The sequence below is a fragment of the Oryzias melastigma genome, linkage group LG23 (genome assembly GCF_002922805.2).
Source record: "Oryzias melastigma strain HK-1 linkage group LG23, ASM292280v2, whole genome shotgun sequence".
NCBI classification, from domain to species: Eukaryota; Metazoa; Chordata; class Actinopteri; order Beloniformes; family Adrianichthyidae; genus Oryzias; species Oryzias melastigma.
In genome coordinates this window covers 17,997,988-18,017,065 of record NC_050534.1, presented here as the reverse complement: position 1 = coordinate 18,017,065, position 19,078 = coordinate 17,997,988, and the positions used below count along the sequence as shown (strand labels likewise).

The window sequence follows — 19,078 nt, the reverse complement described above, 5'->3', positions numbered from 1 at the left end:
ACAGCCACATCTCAACGTTCCCAGAGACGCCTGCTGACAAATGGTTCACCGAAAGCTGTGACCGACTGCGGCTGAAGACGTGGTGAAGTTGTTGTGCGGTCTGGTGACAAACCGAAAGGCAGATATGGATGGCGTGCGCCCGCCCGCAGAGGGTATTTGAAATGACAAACCCTGCAAGTTCCCATAAAAATGCTAATACGGATTACGAGGAGAGCCTCCAGCACTTCTCCGTCGGCTGAAGGAGGCCATTATCTGAAAATTTAGTGAACATTAGCCCGATATAGATTCTTGCCTCCTCGCGCCGTCGCAAGGTGAAGAATTAATGCGTTTCGTGGCATAATAAGTCGTGGATGGAGGCTTTGTGTCCCAGCTGCAGTCAGGTGGGTGATTGACGTGTTGAATCATCATCAGTGTGTGTGTGTGAGTCGAGAGGAGGAACTAAAGCCCTCACCACCGTCACATTGCATTACAGACTCAGTGGCACGGTATCATCACATCAAATTAGTCTTAATGAACACAAGCGCGTCGACTGAGGAGAGAGATAATCAAACTTTTATTAAATGACTTAATCTTCTGTACATGCATAATGTAATGGAAAGAGATAGGTCTGTGATGTCTGTCTGCGAGGGGCTGATCTTTACTCCCCCCATGCTGGAAAACCGACTGACTAAAGATTATCCGGCGCGGTAAAGGAGCCCGTTCCCTTGAGTAAACACAACAGTTCCAAATATGTTCTTTTGGTTTGTTTGGTTAGAACACAAGACAAAAAAAAACACAGTTCAGATGCATCAACATCTCTGGAGCACTTCATCAAGCAATGACCTTCCCTTAACCTCTTGTTTGTATTTAAAACTTCCTTTATTTAGACTTCTACGTGCTGCTGTCAAATGGAAATGTACCAAAAAAAAGCATAAATGTCTAAGTGTTCATTAATAAAGCTCCAGGCTTCAATTTTTTTCTTTTTTTTTTTAAAGAATGTACAAAAGTCTTACAAACATTGCAAGGCGCCCACTTTGGCTGCTGGTACTGTAGCAGTGACGGTGTTTGATCCAAGTGTTTCTGGACATTGCAACGCTGGATAGTGGAAATGTCTGGTTCAGACTCGGAACAAGCTTCCCAGTGCTGGTTTTTTGCAGCACATACATTCTTTCTTCTTTAAGACCTCAAAAATCAAACAACCTAAATGTTTCTATGTACAGTACATTTACATTAAATATGCATAAGGTGACAGACATCCTCCACCACAACTCTCAAAAGACTATTTTGTTTAGGGCCTCTGAAGAACTTCAGCCCCGCCCTCTGACGGACATTCATACAGCTAAGAGACCTTGCTGCAGGGCTGGATGACCCCCCCTCCAGGAAGGCCGGGCGGAGAACTTCTACCTCGTCAGCTGGCCCACCACTTTCAGGAGAGTCTTGTTCTCCTGCTTGAGCTGCTCGTTCTCGTCTTCAATGTCATCCAGGTCCTGTGGGGAGATAGAGGGGAGGGGCATAGAGGTTCATAATTTAGGCAATAGATGGTCAGATTTGTGTCCAAATTCCCTAATCCCCCAAAAGACTCACAGGACTATTCAGTGTCCTGGGTTTTAATTTCAGACCATAGTAAAATTTTATGTTTTTGGATGAGGCCAAATATGAAATCATTTAAAAAAAGGGCAATGCATTGTGGTCCATATTTGACAAACTAGTGAGCATCAACGCAAACTGTTTTTTCCGAAGAGACTTCTGGGAAATTTCCATGGCTTTTGGAATTGTAGATTCGGACCCTATGCAGCACACTAACCAGGAAGCAGTGAGTGAATTCGGATACAGCCGTTGACTTCCTGTTAGAGGCAGGTCAGCTGATCAGATGATCAATAGTAGTCTTGTTACTCCCAACATACGCTAATCAGGGGTCTCAAACCCTTGGGACACTGCCCGAGATGGTACCGTTACCCTTACCTTAACCTGGTAGCGATTCTGTGTCCGGTACTGGTTCTGTAACCCAACCTTAACCTGATAACGATTTCATGTCCAGTTTTAGACCTGTACCTCAACCATATCCTGATAATGAGTCTGCGTCTTGTACTGGTCCAGTACCCCAACCTTTGTCAAGCAACGATTCCACGTCTGGTTTTGGTCCATTACCTCAACCTTAACCGGGTAATGATTCAACATTCGGTACTGGTCCGGTACCCCAACCTTAACCTAGTAATGATTCCGTGTCTTTTACTGGTCCGGTACCCTAACCTTAACCTGGTAATGATTCCCCGTCTTGTACTAGTCCGGGTACCCCAACCTTAACCTGGTAATGATTCCCCGTCTTGTACTGGTCCGGGTACCCTAACCTTAACCTGGTAATGATTCCCCGTCTTGTACTGGTCCGGTACCCTAACCTTAACCTCGCAATGATTACGCGTCCGATCCAACATCCCAAGGGTTGGGGACCCCCCATGTACAGCCAGCACGTAAAATAAAACATGAGCTTTAGGACCTAGATTTATGACCAGGTTAGTCCAAAACAGCAGTAGGTGGGGCTTTTTTTTTTTGACAGGTGGCCACCTGCACCCTGAAATCAGCTCAGAACAAACCATATATCATTTGACCTTATATGTTCATTGTAAGGACTGTAACCTAGCCTCAATAGTGAGACATTTTTATTTCAAACATGAATAAAAATCTCTGCTGCTTTATGGGGGGCAGAGATGGTCTTGAGAGTCCAAACTGGGATTACTACCTTTCTAGCAGCTTCCCTCTTCCTGTCAGGCTGCCTTGATAGCGACAAATGAAACATTACCAGCATCAATTAGCTTTAAATGAGAGATGCTCCGAGTCGGCCCAGAGTCGCCTCATCAAACTCACTCCTCTCTTTTTTTTTCTCTGTTCTCTGTCACCGGTCATGATTGTGTTGGGAATGAGCCGAACGGCACTTCGAGGAACTCAAAAAGTCACGGCGAGGAGGTCATGATGTAATATGAAGCATCATTTAAATTGAAAGGACAAAAGAAAATAATCGGACACTTGACTTTCATCTGAGTTCTGCTTCATTTTCAATAATAACTTTATGAAACAAAGTAAATGAGGTGTTACTGAGCTGTTTAGGGACACGGTTAGGTCAAGCAGTATCTCCATTTTTTGCAGGGCGGAGCCAATTCTGTCAACATGGTCGGAAGGCTTCAGTTTTTCTGGTTTTCTTAAAGTTTGTTCAATTATTTAATTATTTTTTCTTTAATTATATGTTATTTTTAAAGATGTTCACATTTGCAACCAAGAAGCAAAATCAACAAAATGTAGCAAAAAATAAAATATGATGTCGAACAAAGTGAGAGAAAAAAGCAAAAATCTAATAAAAGCCTGACTTATTGTTAAAATGTTAAGGAGATTTTTCTGGCCAAATGCAATGACCATCAAGGCACCACTTTACCCCGCCCATTTTTGAGCTTTCCCGCAGGAAACCAGATTTTTTCTTTTATTTCAAAAACTCACTTCCTCCATTGGTGTCATTTCTAACCCTAAAATCAGATAACAGCAGCTTCCGGAGACAAAAACATCCTAAAAGTCATCAAAAGTTGGGTTTGTCATTAGTAGCAAAACTGCCAGATTTACACTCAAACAAAAACATTTTTTTTTTATTTTCTCCCACTTTGTTTTGTTTTATCTCTTTTCCCAAACATCTGCCGTGAGCGAGAGTTCGATCCCCTTCTGCAGGGGCTGGATCTGCTGTTATCTGGTGTTTGACATCAGGCTTCCTCCTCTCGTCGAGGACTTCTATAAAGCGTTCTCTTATGACCAGCCGCCCGTCCTCGTGATGCTATCAGAGTGAGTCCTCCTGCAATATTGCGCTCTTTGTGTTTGCAGATGGGTTGTGTAGTGTCCACCATAACAAAAGTGTCCAGATAATAACCCGGCAACATCCACTCGTCTTCTGCCAGAGTTTGATCCGTCCAGATATGATTGAACTCAACAGGGGAGCAGATAGAGTTTATTCAGTCTGAATATCATTTCAGTAACATTTGCACTAAAGACCTACTCCAATGAAAATTGTATTTCTAGTGTTTTTGTGACAGTTTTCACGATGGAGGACAAAATGACAATTTCTGAGTATTTCTTTATTCAAATCATGGTAAATCTGGGGCAGACAAAAAACACAGTTGGAAAAAAGCCTGTAGATGATGTAGGTGCTACAATTGGCAGGCCAAAATCTCACTGATCCACTTCATTCTAGTGCATCTGAATGCAGACAAATAGATTCATGAACGTCTTTGGTTTCCTTATCTGAGCAGGAATCTGGATCTAAATTGTACGGTTCCAGTTTTACTCACATTTTTGTTGCACCACTAATGTTAGGTTGGGGTTGTGAGGGGCTGTAAGCTAGTGGTGTAATGTGCAAATTAAGGGATGATGGGAAATGAAAGGTTTTTAGATTGTGACTAAAAAGGTCATAATCATAATTCAAAGACCACTGGGAACACTTTTAAAATAGATGAGTAGATGATCAGATCAACTGATACAACAGTGGTGTGGAGAAAAGTTCCAAACTGATCAACCGCAGAAGGTTTCCCTGTATATATTTAAGTCAACAATCTTGAACTTTAAAGTAAGACTTAAATGTGCTAATTCATGCAAATTGGGCCACAACCTTATGGGTTTTTGGGTTTTTTGGGCCCATGGAAGGTCGTAAGAATGGCTGCATCTAAAGGCAGTGACGTGTCAAACTGCCTCAATGTACAATTTCACAATTTGTGCATTAAAACGGATGAAAATTGGTCATACGTGGCTAGTGCCTAAAACAGAAGAATGGGTTGAGGTGATGTTTACCCTCTATAAAATGGAGAAACTGACATCTTTACTCTGGTTGGAAGTTGATAAATTTAACTCAGTGGCTACAATACATTAGACAATCGAGATCTGACTTTGTGTAGGACTGCTGTGACATTGAATGCATGGACTATAAATACAAAAGGGATTGTAAATAGAGATTTATAAAGACTCACACCTCTGTTCTAAGCTGTAGTGTTCTTGCATATTTCTTGTTTATTTATTTTACTTTATTTTCTCTGAAGTACCTACGTTAACATGTACACCTTGCATGGACAAATTACTTATACAAGGATCTTCTTCTCTTCATATTACATTTGTAAAATGTTATCTTGTAAAATGTAACATAATTTAATGTTTTCTGAAAACTTTATAAAAAATAAATATGAATAAAAAAGAAAATTGGTCATATGTGAATATATTAAAAAAAAGGGAGAAAAGTTGTGGTCTTTGACGTAAAATTTTCACAGATGTTTCAGGAATGAACTGCGTTAAAACCACAGAAGAAGTACTAATAAAAGAACACGTGACGGCGCCTCATTGAATTTCTTCACTTTGACATTCAGAGCTCTGGTCAGAAATCACATCCCGTCAGCACCCGCTCCGGGCCCTCACAATGCTTTGTTTTACTGAACACTCAGATTCCTGTGGTCGGCTCCAGTTCTGGGTCAGCTGCTGGCGCCAACCGAGGCAGCTGATTAGAGACGCAGGAGGATTAAAGTGTAGTTTAGCCAATCAAAATCAAGAAATTGTGCTCACAGTTTTTAGAAAACGCTGGGGTCCGTTTGTTGCTGATTTTGTGACAGGAGCCTACATTTGGCCCACGGGCCGGACTTTGGACATGCTTGCTCTACTGACTCACTAAGCTTGATATTTTGTGCGGGTCACTGGAGCGTCTTGTAAAGGTTTGCCAGGTATTTGTCTGCAGACATCACATATCCACCCTTAAGGACAAGGCTATTCAGGTCAGATGAGACTTCTACACATTCTCACTCCCAACTTGTCACATATTGACGTTCGGTTTGGGTCACTTTTTGACATTTTGGGTGTCCCCAACTGGTTGTATTTCGACTTTCTCGCTGTTGGTTTTTTTGACACGCTGGATGGTCCCATTAAACTACGGGTCATCCTTGGGATGTGGTCCCAGATACAGAACCAGTTCCAGGTTAGGATTGTGTCTCTTTTTCCACTGAGTGATACGGTCCAGTCCTCTCTTGGCTGGTTTAGAATGGTCCGGGCAGTTCAAGTGAGCGTTTCCATGGACCATCGAAGTGAATGGGGAGTGTAGGCCGATGACTCAACAAATAAGGGGGAGTTCTGTAGGTAAATAATTTATTATTCTGTGGTAGAAGATTGTGGAGGTGAAGAAGAATCCAGCCAAAAAGAGGAGAAAACTTTCAACGCTTGCTGTTGTCATAAAAGCTTTCTGCCAATCAGAAGCTCCGCCCTAATGGGTCCATTCCATTTTTCTATGGACCTACGACCAACGGGGGAACAGAAATGGTACCAGTAAGTCCTGCTAAACCAGAGGTCAGCAACCTGTGGCTCCAGAGCCACATGTGGTTCTTTTATCTCTCCATGGTGGCTCTCTGGCTGAAGAAAGATAAAATAATTTTAATTTTCAAAAAATTTAGAGTTTAGCCTCTATTTTAGCAACATGCTAACGTTTTTTGCTAGTTTTTTGTCCACTGGCTATAGGCTAATTTGGAGTTTAGCTAATGTTTTAGAAAAAAATCATGATGTTTTCTGCTAATTTGTTATCTACTGACGTTTTTCTGGGATAAGTTAGAATTTAGCTTCCATTTTTGCAACATGCTAACATTTTTAACTTATTTAATTTACTGAGGAATTTGAGGCTATTTTGGAGTTCAGCTAGGAAATAAAAAACAAGCTAGCTTTTTTGGGTAATTTGGCCTCTGATTAATTTTTATGCTAATTTGGAGTGTAGCTAATATTTTAGCAATATATGCTAACATTTTTGGCTAATTTGTCATCTACTGGAGTTTTAATGCTAATTTAGAGTTTAGCTTTTCCTTTAGGAAGATGCTAACATTTTTGGTTGATTAATTTATTGAGAAATTTTATGCTAATTTGGAGTTCACCTAGTAATTAAGTACCAAGATAGATTTTGCGCTATTTTGGCCTCTACTAAAGGTAAACGCTAAAGACACGCCTCCTTCTAGGTTTTGATCAGTAGAAAAATGTTAATGTTAAAAATGTTAAAGCTTGCCAACCCCTGAGCTAAACCATTTTGTAATGGAAACGCTTAGAAGTACCGCACGACCTGGTCCAGTCTGGACCAAATCAGTGGAAATGAAGCATTAGAGTACTGGTCTGGTCCCCTGATCAGTGAATGCATTTTTTTTCTCTTTCTGTGGCTTTTCTGGTACCAAGCAACCCTCGGACCAGTACCGATCCGTGGCACGAATGTTGAGGACCTCTGGTTTCTTTGGAACAGCCAGAACATCAAAAAACGAAGAGTTGCGGACACCCAAAATGTCAAAAAGTGGTGCGGAGGAGACCTGAACCAAACAGCCACATGACGAGTTGGGAGTAAGAATGAATTGGAGAAGTTAAAATCTCTCTAAAAAAACCCATCTCCAAGCTTCAGTTTGATTTCATTTTAGTTTCCGCATGTTCAGATATTAAAATATGTGCTCCAACAGTTTCGGTATTCTCCCTCCGCCGTCATATCCCACCAACTTCAGAATCAAAGTGTTGCTTGTGTGCGCCTGACTTGAAATAAAATGAGTCTGCTCTGAAATTTAATCTCAAGTGTTGAATTTTTAACCACTAAATTTATAAAGTGAAATCAGATTTAGACTGAATTTCCTGCCATGCATACACATTTTTTTTTCCTCCTCAGAAAGCGTGACAGAAATGAAGTCTTGGCTGTAGAGAGAGCGGCCATGACCTTTGCTGGAAGAAGAAAAGATTTTTAATCAACTCCCCACCAATGATCTGCACTAAGGGGGAACCCCCTACAAGTGTGCACACATCCCTTCTGGCCTCAAAGTCCAGCCATAACAACTCATTATTTCATGCCGACATGTGAAAAAGAAAGTCACTCGAGCGTAACCTTTGCAGTTGTGTGTGGAAACAAACCAGCCTTTGACAGATCAAATATTTGCCTGATTGAGGATTAATTGAGGAGTAAAAATCTACCTGTTTTAGTCAGAAAACTTCTCCTTAAAGCCAGATCCAGATGAAAAAAAAGCGTCTGGGTTCATAATAGTGTCTGATTGTAACCTTGGTCTTCCAGCAGAGTTACCGAACAATACCACACTGATTGGGTGGAGTTGGCAAGCTGGTAATTTCCTGATCATTGTGCTTCGCCCGTGCCTGTACTTTGTTGAATGTGAAATAACACAGTGAAGGTGAGAATAAACTTCACCATGAATGTTTTAATTACAGACTTACAAAACTCTTAAGGTTGAATTCAGAAGCTTTAAAGGTTTTTTAAATCCCCTGAAGAGCAAAGAAGAAAAAGAGCGATTTTTTGTTATTTTCTTGCCTTTAAAATATTGTTTTTAAAAACCACTAAAACACATATTACCAATAGCATCATTACTGTACAGAACATAAATCAAAAACACAATATAATTAATTCTAGGGCTACATCTAATGTTTTTATTAGGTATTATAAAGGCTTATAAATATGTCAAATCGAAGATACAGAAAATCCTGATTAAGTATGATAACTAGGGGTGTAAGGAAATATCAATTTGGCGATATATCACAATTTTTCAATTGGTGATACTTGCATTGATTTAAAATACTGACAAGATAGTTTTTAACTAGTTATTTTAATTATTTATGATGTAAAACTAAAGATCCAGAAAATCCTGAGTAAGTATGATAACTAGGAATATAGGGGGAAACCCATTCCGATATATATCGTGATATTTCGTTTGATGATACCTGTATCGATTATAAATGCTGACATGATGATATTTAATTATTATTTATAAGCGTCCTTCAGTGTCTTACTTTTGTTTTCCACTTAAACCCCGACTGCTAGTTAGCAGCACAATACACTGAGCGTTTTTGAGCAGCTCCACACTGCAACTGGAACACTTTAACCAGTTTGTGTTAAAAGTTCAGTCAGGCTCGCGGTTTTTGTTGTAATGAGACATGAACTGCTTAGTTTCGACTTGGGATGGACACCGAACAGGAACTCTTTTCCACGTTGTTGCTAGTATCAGTATACAGTTACAGTGCGTAGTTTTTTCTAGTTTAATAAAATTAACTTTACCATTTTAGACCAATGAAAGAGGAATTCATTTTTGTATGATTTTTTTCTAAGTCATACAAAAAAAAGAAAAAAGGGCGAAAAATTGTTCTGGTACAATGTCGGGGTATATCGTGATACGTATCGTATCGTGAGACGTGTGTTGATACATATTGTATCGCCAGACTTCTGACAATACACCCCCCCCCTCCCCCCATGATAACTATAAACAGAATGGTGTGGCCCAATAAAAGGATTGAACTTTTAAGTAGATTAAACTCGTAATTGTGAGTTAGATACAGTATGAAAGGAGGAATGAAATCCTCTGTGTTTCATGAAACTTTATCTTCCCATTTCTAGATTTGTTTTAAAAGCTAGCATCTAAACATCTGGATTTCTGTTTTTTCCTAACAAGCAAAAGGAAAAAAAAACAGAAATAAAGACAGACTTCAATGTTTTAGCTCTTTTTACAAAACCAGGTGAACTTTTCTAAACTCTCCGAACAACCAGGCTTCTTTCCAAACTGAACTTGATAGACTAACATTTTACCAATGACCAAAATTAATTAGTGATTAGTATCTAAAGGGTCATTATTACAGAAAAATGCTGCTGAAATCCAGTTAAATGATTATTATGACTTAATACTTAATTGTGTGGTTGCTAATAAAGTCATTTATTTCCTGTAAACTCTTTAATTTCCTCTTTTTTAAAGTCACAGTTTAAATAAAAATGATCTTAATTTGTCTTGCGTCAATAAATCAATGTTTAACTTGTCATATTTTTGGTTTGGATTGTGAGTACTAATTGCTAATGCTAGCTATTAAATGGCTACAGCTAATTTCAGGGACACTGAAGCCAAGGTTGCTAATTATTCAATTAGCTGATATGTTAATGAATAAAGTTAAAATTGAATAAATATTGTTTTAAAAATCCAAACAAGGCTAAATTTCTTCTTCTGTAGTTCTTTTTTTTTTACCCTAGCACATGTATTTCATTAATTCAGGGCTTTAAATAAATGTTCTGACCTTAGAATTCCATGTCAATAGGTTTTTATAGTCTATTTAAAGGCTGATGGAGACTAATAGAAACACTCACCCGGTTCAGCAAGTCAATTTCTTCTTTTAGTTTGCCGATGAGATCATCTTTATCCTCGATGACCTTCAGCAGCTTGGTGTTCTCTTTGAAGGCGAAATCCAGCTCCTGAAACACAGAAACACAAACAATGCTGATAAATTAAATGCTGTTGGGCCTTTTAAACTTAAAGTACAAAAGTTTTAAACCATAAAACTAAAAATGACGTCTGTGTTTACGCAAAAGACCGGTAGAACGTACGATTATTATCTGATCAACACACAGGCCTGATGATGATGATGATGATGAGCGTGGTTATCAGGTTCAGTTCATGGAATTGTAGGTATGTTATTTCCATTCTAACATCAGAGACAATCACCAAGGAGTTCCTCAGGGTTTGAATCTAGGACCTCTGCTGTTCAACTTGTAAATACCTCGTCTGAGTTATAAATTGGCCAATCAGGTGCCTCAATAAAAGCAGGTAGTGCCTGCTGCCCCCATGTCCAGCGTTCGATTGACAATTTTTAAGTGGTAGGGGTGTGGACTTCCAACAAGCTTATGCCTGATTAGCCAGAGTGGCTGCCATAGAAATGTTGTTATAAAAAAAATGGCGACTGAATCAACTTTGTTATAGCCAGAAGTGAACATTTTTCTATTAGTGACATCACATTTACTTGGGTTCTTATATACACCCAATGGTCTTGAAACACGTCTACGATAGTCTTACTTTTGTAACACGTCTTAAGCTGCTCTGCGTGATTAATCAAAACCCACAAGCTAGAAAAGTTAACAAAAAAAAAAACAAAATGTATTTAGAAAGTTTTTTGTTCAAAAGAGTCAGAGTTAACAGAAGAAGATTTTTTTTGTGAAGGTTGTATTAATTTATTCTATTTCTCTGCCTTATCTTGGCAGAAGTTTTTAGCTTCCTTTTTTAAAGTTGAGTTGAAATTGATTTGATTTTAATGGATTCCACACACATGTATAAAGAAAGATTAAACAGGCTATGAATATTCACGAAAATTCAACAAAATATACAGTAGTTGGTGATTAGTGAAAATTTGTGTAGGTGACTTTTAAGGATTTTCGTTAAGAAACTAAGCAAAGAGAATACTCCTCTGCGTTAATGAAGAATACACAATGGGTCATGACTTAATTAAAAAGTATATCCATATGATTAATCATTTTTCCCCCTGAAGGATAATCTGAGTCTGAATTGAGTTGTCTCTGCGCTAAAATCTCATTCTGTTAAAACAACACTGTAATTTAGCCTTTAATGAATTTTCAGAAACAACTTTTACAAACCATTAACTTGATGTTATTGAATTTTCATACTGTGTAAAAATTTGAGTTTCTAAAAAATAGAAGCTAAAAACCAAATCAGACGCCACCTTGTTCAGCTAGAGCCAGAGAATCATGTATAGAAGTTTTTACGACATTCTTATAAAATGTGCGAATTAGATAAGAACGCAACAGTAGCAATGCACAGTTTTTTGCTCCATTCGTTATTTTTATGGCATTTTTATGATGTCATAATTTAGGGGAGGGGCTGTTCACAATGCCCAAAACTCAAGCTCACCATGTACTAGGAGTGTTTACATTTTGGCGAGTTTTCAAGCATATAGCAAGGGTCAAAGTCTTTGTAATTTTTTAGCTGAATCAGCAGAATTTTCAGACGTTTTTTGTGTCTCACGCCCACTTTCCTGATACAGTCATATCCTATGTGACATGGTTTTGCTTAGCCTGAGCCAGGGAATCAAGTATAGAAAATTTTACGACATTCCGATAAAAAATCCCCAAGCTAGCTATAACTGCTACAGTTGTCCCTCCCCGCTTAACACGAGGGGGGATGGGCGAAATTGAAGTTCACAACGTACTGGGTGTGTTTAAATTGCCCCTCCCCCCTCAACACAAGGGGGGATGGGCAAAATTGAAGTTCACAACGTGCTGGGTGTGTTTAAATTGCCCCTCCCCCCTTAACACGAGGGGGGATGGGCGAAATTGAAGTTCACAACGTACTGGGTGTGTTTAAATTGCCCTTCCCCCCTCAAAACAAGGGGGGATGGGCAAAATTGAAGTTCACAACGTGCTGGGTGTGTTTAAATTGCCCCTCCCCCCTTAACACGAGGGGGGATGGGCTGTTTACAATGAGCAAAATTGAAGTTCACCAAGTACTGTGTGTGTTTAAATTCTGGTTAGTGTAGCAAGGGGCAAATTTTTGCTAAAACACTCAGAAAGTAAGAAGAAATATTCCGATAACAAGTAAAGTTTTTGGAGTTGGTAATCTTTGTGTGTTATTTTTTTGTACTGCACACTATTGGGTCTAGTCCTTTCCTCGGAGGGTTTTTTGGGCCTTTTTTTTCCATCATTGCAAAAACAATGTTGTACTTGCAGTCAGATTCTGCTCCAGGACATAATTATTCAATCTTTAATACATACAGTCAACTTTAATGAGATCTCTTTGATCGGTAAAGGAAAACTCAAAAGGCTTTTAGAGATCAATCGATTGTGTTCATGTCGTATGCCCGATTAGGCTGCTGTAGAACACAACATCTGCATAGAGAGTCTGTGAAGGAAAAAAAATGTGTTTTCTTGAAACAGCTCTTTGTTCTTATCGTCCACCTCCTCAAACAGACCGTGGAAACGCGTGGTCATTGTTCCTCACTGAGACAAGAAGACGTAAATTTGATTTTTTTTTTTTTTTGTCTCCCTTTTTTGTCGTTTCGCTTGCATGTTCTCCACATGGAGGCATAGATTGCTCCAGGACATCCAGTTTTAGAGCAAAATCAGGCGTGTTTGGGCTCAATTGTTTGGAAATTGAGGTCAAAATTGTAGAGTTTGTTTGAGAGCGATAAAACTGTACAGGAAAAACAAAACTGGAGAAAAGTTCTAGTTCAGGAAGTCAGATTAACAACACATTAAGGAAGCTAGTATACTAAAAATAAACTAAATCTTACATCATTGCTTTGAAACCAACTTTTTTTTTTTTTTTAGAACTTTCTTTTTTAATGAACAATTGAAAGATGAATCTGTAATTTTGTTCGCTATTCGGCATATTATTGAAGAAAATATTGTGACACAGTGACGTTTTGAAAAAGGCTCTGAAAACCTTTTTTTGGTTTCTATATCTAAGATAACTTCCTGTGTTTTTGTTCTTACCTCTGATGACAACGAAAGCCAATTAAAAAAACTAAACTTTTCTTCAAAATCCTATTCAAATAATCTTTTGATCCATTCGCGGTTGTCTTTTAATTATGATTTTGGTGTTTTTAGTCAAAATCAAAAAACGTTTGTCATTTTTTAGGATATAGTTGCTGCAGGAGTTCAATAGAAAATCGCCTCCGAGTTGTGGGCGGGCCTTCTTGTTGCTGAGAGCTCTCTGTTTACATGCCACTAGCTTAAGCCTCGCTTCCACTGAGCTTTTTTATTTATTTATTTTTTTTACTGCGTGGCACAGCACAACACGAAACAGTCTAAGGGCTTAAAACTATTTCGGACAACTCTACCCCTTCAAATGCCCCTACAATGGGAGGGCTAGGGAGGGGCCATAGGGGAAGAATTCGGTCTCAGGCCTAAAAACACCATTTTCATCCAAGTGGGTCTTTAAAAAAAGCAATAAAATCAAAAATGTGGGATTTCTTTCTCCAGATTTCCCTTAATTTATTTATTTTGTAATGGGTAAAAAAGATTCTGAAAAGGCAAACAGGCTGGTTCTTACTGCTACTTCTTTTGATCACAAGCCGATTTCATCTCAAGATGAACAAACTATGTCTTCAGAATTACGATGAAAGTTTAGTTTGTGAGAAAATACCTTCTGGGATGGTGACTGGTAAAAACACAAAGTTTAACTGGCAGAGAACACATTATCTTTGCACTGAAAGTTTTTGTGCTCAAAACCTCCAACTCTCAATCAAAGTAGACTTTTGTTTTGAACTGATGACCTCTTCTGATCGGAGAGCATCCAAAAATTTGAAGGTTATCCAGCTTTGAGGAGGAGACAAGACCACACTTTGCATGTCTTAAATCAGGCTGCAGACTTCCCCCAAACACATTTATCCAAAACCTCTTGGGCAGAACTGTCTGCACATCTGATCGTTAAAGTGAAAGTAAAAAAAAAAGGTGAGTGAAAATTGGCTTCTAAAGCACTTTTAGTCATTTGACCCCACACTGGACCCAAGTCGCAGAGGTCATCCTTATTCTTACTTTAAAAAGCCCTTTTTTCTGACAGAAACCAAAGTGACATTTGATTCAGAGTTGAGTTTCCACAGTGGGAGCAGTGAGGGGTTGAGTGTCTGATGGAGGCGGGTTAGAAGAAAAAGAAATATCTGCGCTGTTAAAGGTCATCTTTTGAAAAACACAGGCGAGAGCCGAGCTGCAGCTTTCAAACGGAATAAAATCAGAACTCTGGCAGCTCAACAATGGAGTTAAATTGAAAATTCAGCTGAACAAAGCCTTTTATTGAGGCTCTAAAACGGCCATGACAATCTGGTGAAACTCTCAGTGCACGTAAGCTCCGATAAAATCTTTCTGTACGAAGAAAATTCTCAAATTGTAGCTTTTCATTGTTCAGTTGAGGAGAAACAAGCAGGAAAACTTTAGTGACACTTTGTGAGTAACAGGGACAGCATAGGAAATGAGATAATTTTATAATCTGTATTTGCTGGAAATATTTCTGCTGATAATTATATTCTAATGTAGAAAGAAATAAGCCAGAACAAGGATTCCCTAAACGTTATAGTTTTAGCTGTTTTTAGCTTTATTCAGTCTTAAAGTCCCACTTTGATCTTCTTTTGATCTATTTTCAAAGTCTTTGCAGTGGTTTTTTGATCATGGTTGTATTTTTAGCCAAAATCTAACTCGTTTTTGAAGACATAGTTTCTGCAGGGTGGCAGGAGTTCATTCAAAATTGACCTCTAAGTTGTGGGTTTTACCGTCGGTACAAGGAAACCCCGCCCCCATTCCCTTCACTTTACTGAGAACTTGGTTTTCTGTCACAAATACTGTAAGTTCTTTTTTAAACTTATCTGTACCTGTAACTTCAGGATTCGTCTTGGCAAACGAGAAACTCTTGACATGTTAGACGAACAAAATACATTTTTACTTTAAAAAAAAACAACAGATTTACTGTTTCCGAGGGAGACTTCTTCATCTCACTGGGCTACAGAAACGACTTGTGTTCGGTTTGTGTTTTACATAAAACCAAAGTGTGACCAAAAAAGTTTTAACTTAAAAAAAAAAGCTCTGCTGCAGGATAGTCACATTTGACACTCAAAACACGCCACAAAACCTTAGATTGCATCTGTACGTTGACCTAACATTGAACGTAGCTCAATATTCTTTCGACTACTCTAATTCTTTAACCGTTAACGGAATTAACTTAATTCTGGCGGAAAAAAGCAGCTTTGCAACACTTTACGTTAGTGATGCGTTGCATACTGGTGCAAAGTTGACAGAATTGATGGCGTAAACGGTCGAAGAGCTAAGAGAACGTGTTATTTAGGTTTTGTCTGCGACAATTACAGCGTTAAGCTGTAGACAACTGTATAAGCACTGGACAGTTTGGCCCCTCCCCCCTCACATTCCAAATAGGAATGACCTACTGGCTCCAAGAAGCCAAAATCCCATAGAGTTCTATAGAGGACTAGACAGCTATCACTCTGTCACTATAATGATAGCATAACTATTCTTGCTCTGATACATCTTCTTGCTAATGCTTTTTTTTTTTTTTAAATCAAGTTATTCAAGTTATAAACTGACCAATCCGATGCCTCAGTGAAAGCATGTGGTGCCACTCTGATTGAGCCGCTTTCAGTGGAAGGGCTGTGGACTTGGAACAAACTCGATCACGATTGGAGACACTAGTGGCCCCAGAAACATGACTCGAACCCGACCAATCACTGTCGCCTGGCTCCAAATGGTGGCGCCCATTTTGTGGAAAAAGGGTGACTGAATTGGCTTCATTCCAGAGATAAGGTCTTTTCTAGAGGTGAAATCCATTTCTATGTGCTAAACGTGGGTTTTTTTAGCATACGGTGTTCAGGCAGGACTGTTGATACTCGGGCTGGGAATCACTGGGTACCTCACGATACGATACGCGATACATGGCGTACAATATCGATAATTGGTAAAATTCCTCTCTAATAACTAGCATTATATAGAAGAATGTGTTTTTTGGGAAATATATCCCCATTTATCTTTTTTAGCTTTAACACACTCATAATAAGCAACTTTTCTTATTTTGTGCAACAAATTATAGACACTTTTGTGCAACATTGCTGAAATCAGTAATACTATGTCTTTGACGAGCATTGACCACAACTGAATTGGAATTATCTGTCAAATTTAACGTTAACAATAGTAAACTGATCAGCAGTGACACTACTTAGTGCAGAATTTTTGTAACAGAACAAAAATTAAATAAATCAAGTGGCGACAGCTATCTACTTCCACAAGAACAGCACACCAAAGGATGATGAATATAATGTTTTACAGCCTCTCTCAAAATTGACCTAATTTTTCGTTCACTTTTCCCTCACTTGAAAAGGGCTGAGCATCCAAAAATGAAGGCTGATTTACTCAGACTGTCACTTGAGATTATTTTTCCAATCTTTATCATTTTTCCATTTGATCAGTCAGCAGTACTAAATATCGCGATATATCGTAATATCGATATTTTGGCACACCCCTAGTTGATACCAGATTCTAAAGCCGGAGTGTTGTCCGAATTTGAAGCCACTATTATTCCAGAACGCTCCGTTTGAAAGGCTAATCGTAGGGGTAGGTGAAGAATTCAAGTTTGGCCCAAAGTTAGAAGATTCTTGGTGCAAAATAAGAAGCGGTGCAAATCTTGCCAACCTTGCTCAAGGCTTTTTCTTTCACAGCTCTATTCCGATATATGAAAAACTTGGGCTGAATTCAAATTCTTCCCAACCCCTACGGCTTCTCCTTATCCTTGCATTTATCCCTCCAAGGAGAAAGTTATAGAAAAATAGTGTCTTTAAATTGGGGCGTTACTAACTCTCAATGACATCATCGATAGTCAATGGTCATATGTTAGCATGTAGCTGCCCTAAGTCGCCCCTACAGTTGAAGCCGGAGCGGTAGGGAAGCAGTTCGGACCACCCAGCCCTGCACTGATGACTCCTATATCATTCACTAAACTATAAGAATACTTCATAATCTCTAAGTGTCTTGTGATCAAAAAGAGAAAACACATCCTTTGCTTGTTTATGTGTAAAACATTCAAATTGTACCATCTCCAGATCGTGCACCCTCCTCTCCAGATTTCCAGGTCCCGTGGCTCCTCCCTCCCGACCATGGCGGCCGTACACCTGCCTGCTGTTCCCGTCGACCTCCTCCTCAGAGCCTGTAGAGCTGCGACAAAAACACACAGTTCAGCCCTCTTCCCCCACCGCCTGAAAATTCATTTAACTTCAAGTTATTCAAGTTTTCAAAAGAGTCACACTTGTCTTTCATTGTGTCTATTCAGAGTGTCCGGCGCTGCGTTCACGCCGAGGCTGTTTGAAGGTATGAATCACGGCCACATTATTAAACTTCAATGGGCTGACACATCCATCATCAAAAGAACAGGTGGGAATATCTTCGGCGTATTCGCCCTTTCAATTAGCCATGCATTATTAACATCCCCCTGCCTTTTATGCCTTTAATAGAGGAGCAGCCAACGAGGATTTGTAACTTTGGAGCAGAAAGGATTCTGATTAAGGAACTATTGAAATGGTACAGCTTCAATGGGAACAGAGGGAACGTGTGCGTCACTTCTTAAGAAATGACACAGGTTTCTGAGCACAGCTTGAGCTCAACTCTTTCCAACTCAGGAGTTTGCATATGCTGTTTATTTTGTCTTTTGACCTCATGATTACAATTACTGGCGTGGAAACTTGAAATAAATTGCTGCCTCGGCATGCCACGAGTCCCACTCGCTGATATGAGCGGACTATGACAGGTTTATAAAATCTTCCTCGCTGAGAATCAAATTACTGAGGAGACTGCAGGCATGACTGAGCTTTCTGAAGGACCCTGCTGGCACATTTCTGGAGCTGAAACAGACAGGAAAGCTGCTGGAAGACGTAGAACAAATAACTCATTTGTACCGCCGGCGCTCACAGACCTGCCAGATGAGAAGCCTTCCATTTCAGAAGAGTTTACCGAGAACGTTAAGGAGTCTGGAAGCTCCCAGAGCTTTGGACTTAGAGAATTAAACTTTGTTCCTTTTTACCAAATATATGCAAAAGGAAAATTCTCTTCTGATATTCTCTTCACTTTCAGCACATGAAATACTCGGATTTCTTTCAAATCTTCAATTTCAAAACATTAAAACTCTGACTTTATGATTGAAATATTCCATATTTTATAAAAATAACTATACAGCTATTCAGTTGTTTTGCACAAAGTTTAGTCTCATGCACCTAAAAAAAGATGTAGTTTAATATTTTTAGCTAATATAAGCATTTTACATTTTAACTTGACAGCTTTGGCAAATATAGATTTTTTTACACCTAGTTTGTTAAACTTTATTCATAAAAGATTTCTTTTAACTGGAAAATCTGAGCATCTTTAGGTTAATTACATCGTCCAGCACTTGTTTTATGCCAACGTCATCATAAAAACAAAGTAGGTTTAGCAAAAACATCCATAAAGTTGTTAAGCTTATTTAAACAAATTACATTTTAATTCCAACATTATCATGAAATACAACAGTTTCACCATAAACATCCATAAAGTTGTTCAGCTTTTTAAAATATATTTTAAAAACTATGCTAATGTTAGCATAAAATAAAGCAACTTTAGCATAAGCAACCATTAAGTGGTTAAGCTTTTTTAAATTATTTAATTTTATGCAAATGTTAGAATGAAACAAAGCAGTTTTAGAATAAATATCGATAAAGTTGTTCAGCTTTTTAAAATATTTAAAAATTTGTATGCTAACGTTAGCATAAAACCAAGCAGTTTTAGCATAAATAT

The 19,078-nt window shown here is 38.7% G+C and overlaps 1 protein-coding gene across 2 annotated transcripts in view; it reads right to left on the bottom strand.

The window, feature by feature from the left end:
• Positions 1-525: 525 nt before the first annotated feature.
• The window catches only part of pawr (PRKC, apoptosis, WT1, regulator), a 93,617-nt gene continuing 75,064 nt past the window's right edge, over positions 526-19,078 (bottom strand). For both annotated transcript variants that reach the window (XM_024292210.2, XM_024292202.2), the window contains exons 5-7: positions 17,350-17,470; positions 10,124-10,228; positions 526-1,466 (exon numbers count right to left, since the gene is read on the bottom strand). In XM_024292210.2, the coding sequence (XP_024147978.1) occupies positions 1,380-1,466; positions 10,124-10,228; positions 17,350-17,470 (313 nt within the window). In that variant the 3' untranslated portion in view covers positions 526-1,379. The remainder of the gene's footprint in view (positions 1,467-10,123; positions 10,229-17,349; positions 17,471-19,078) is intronic.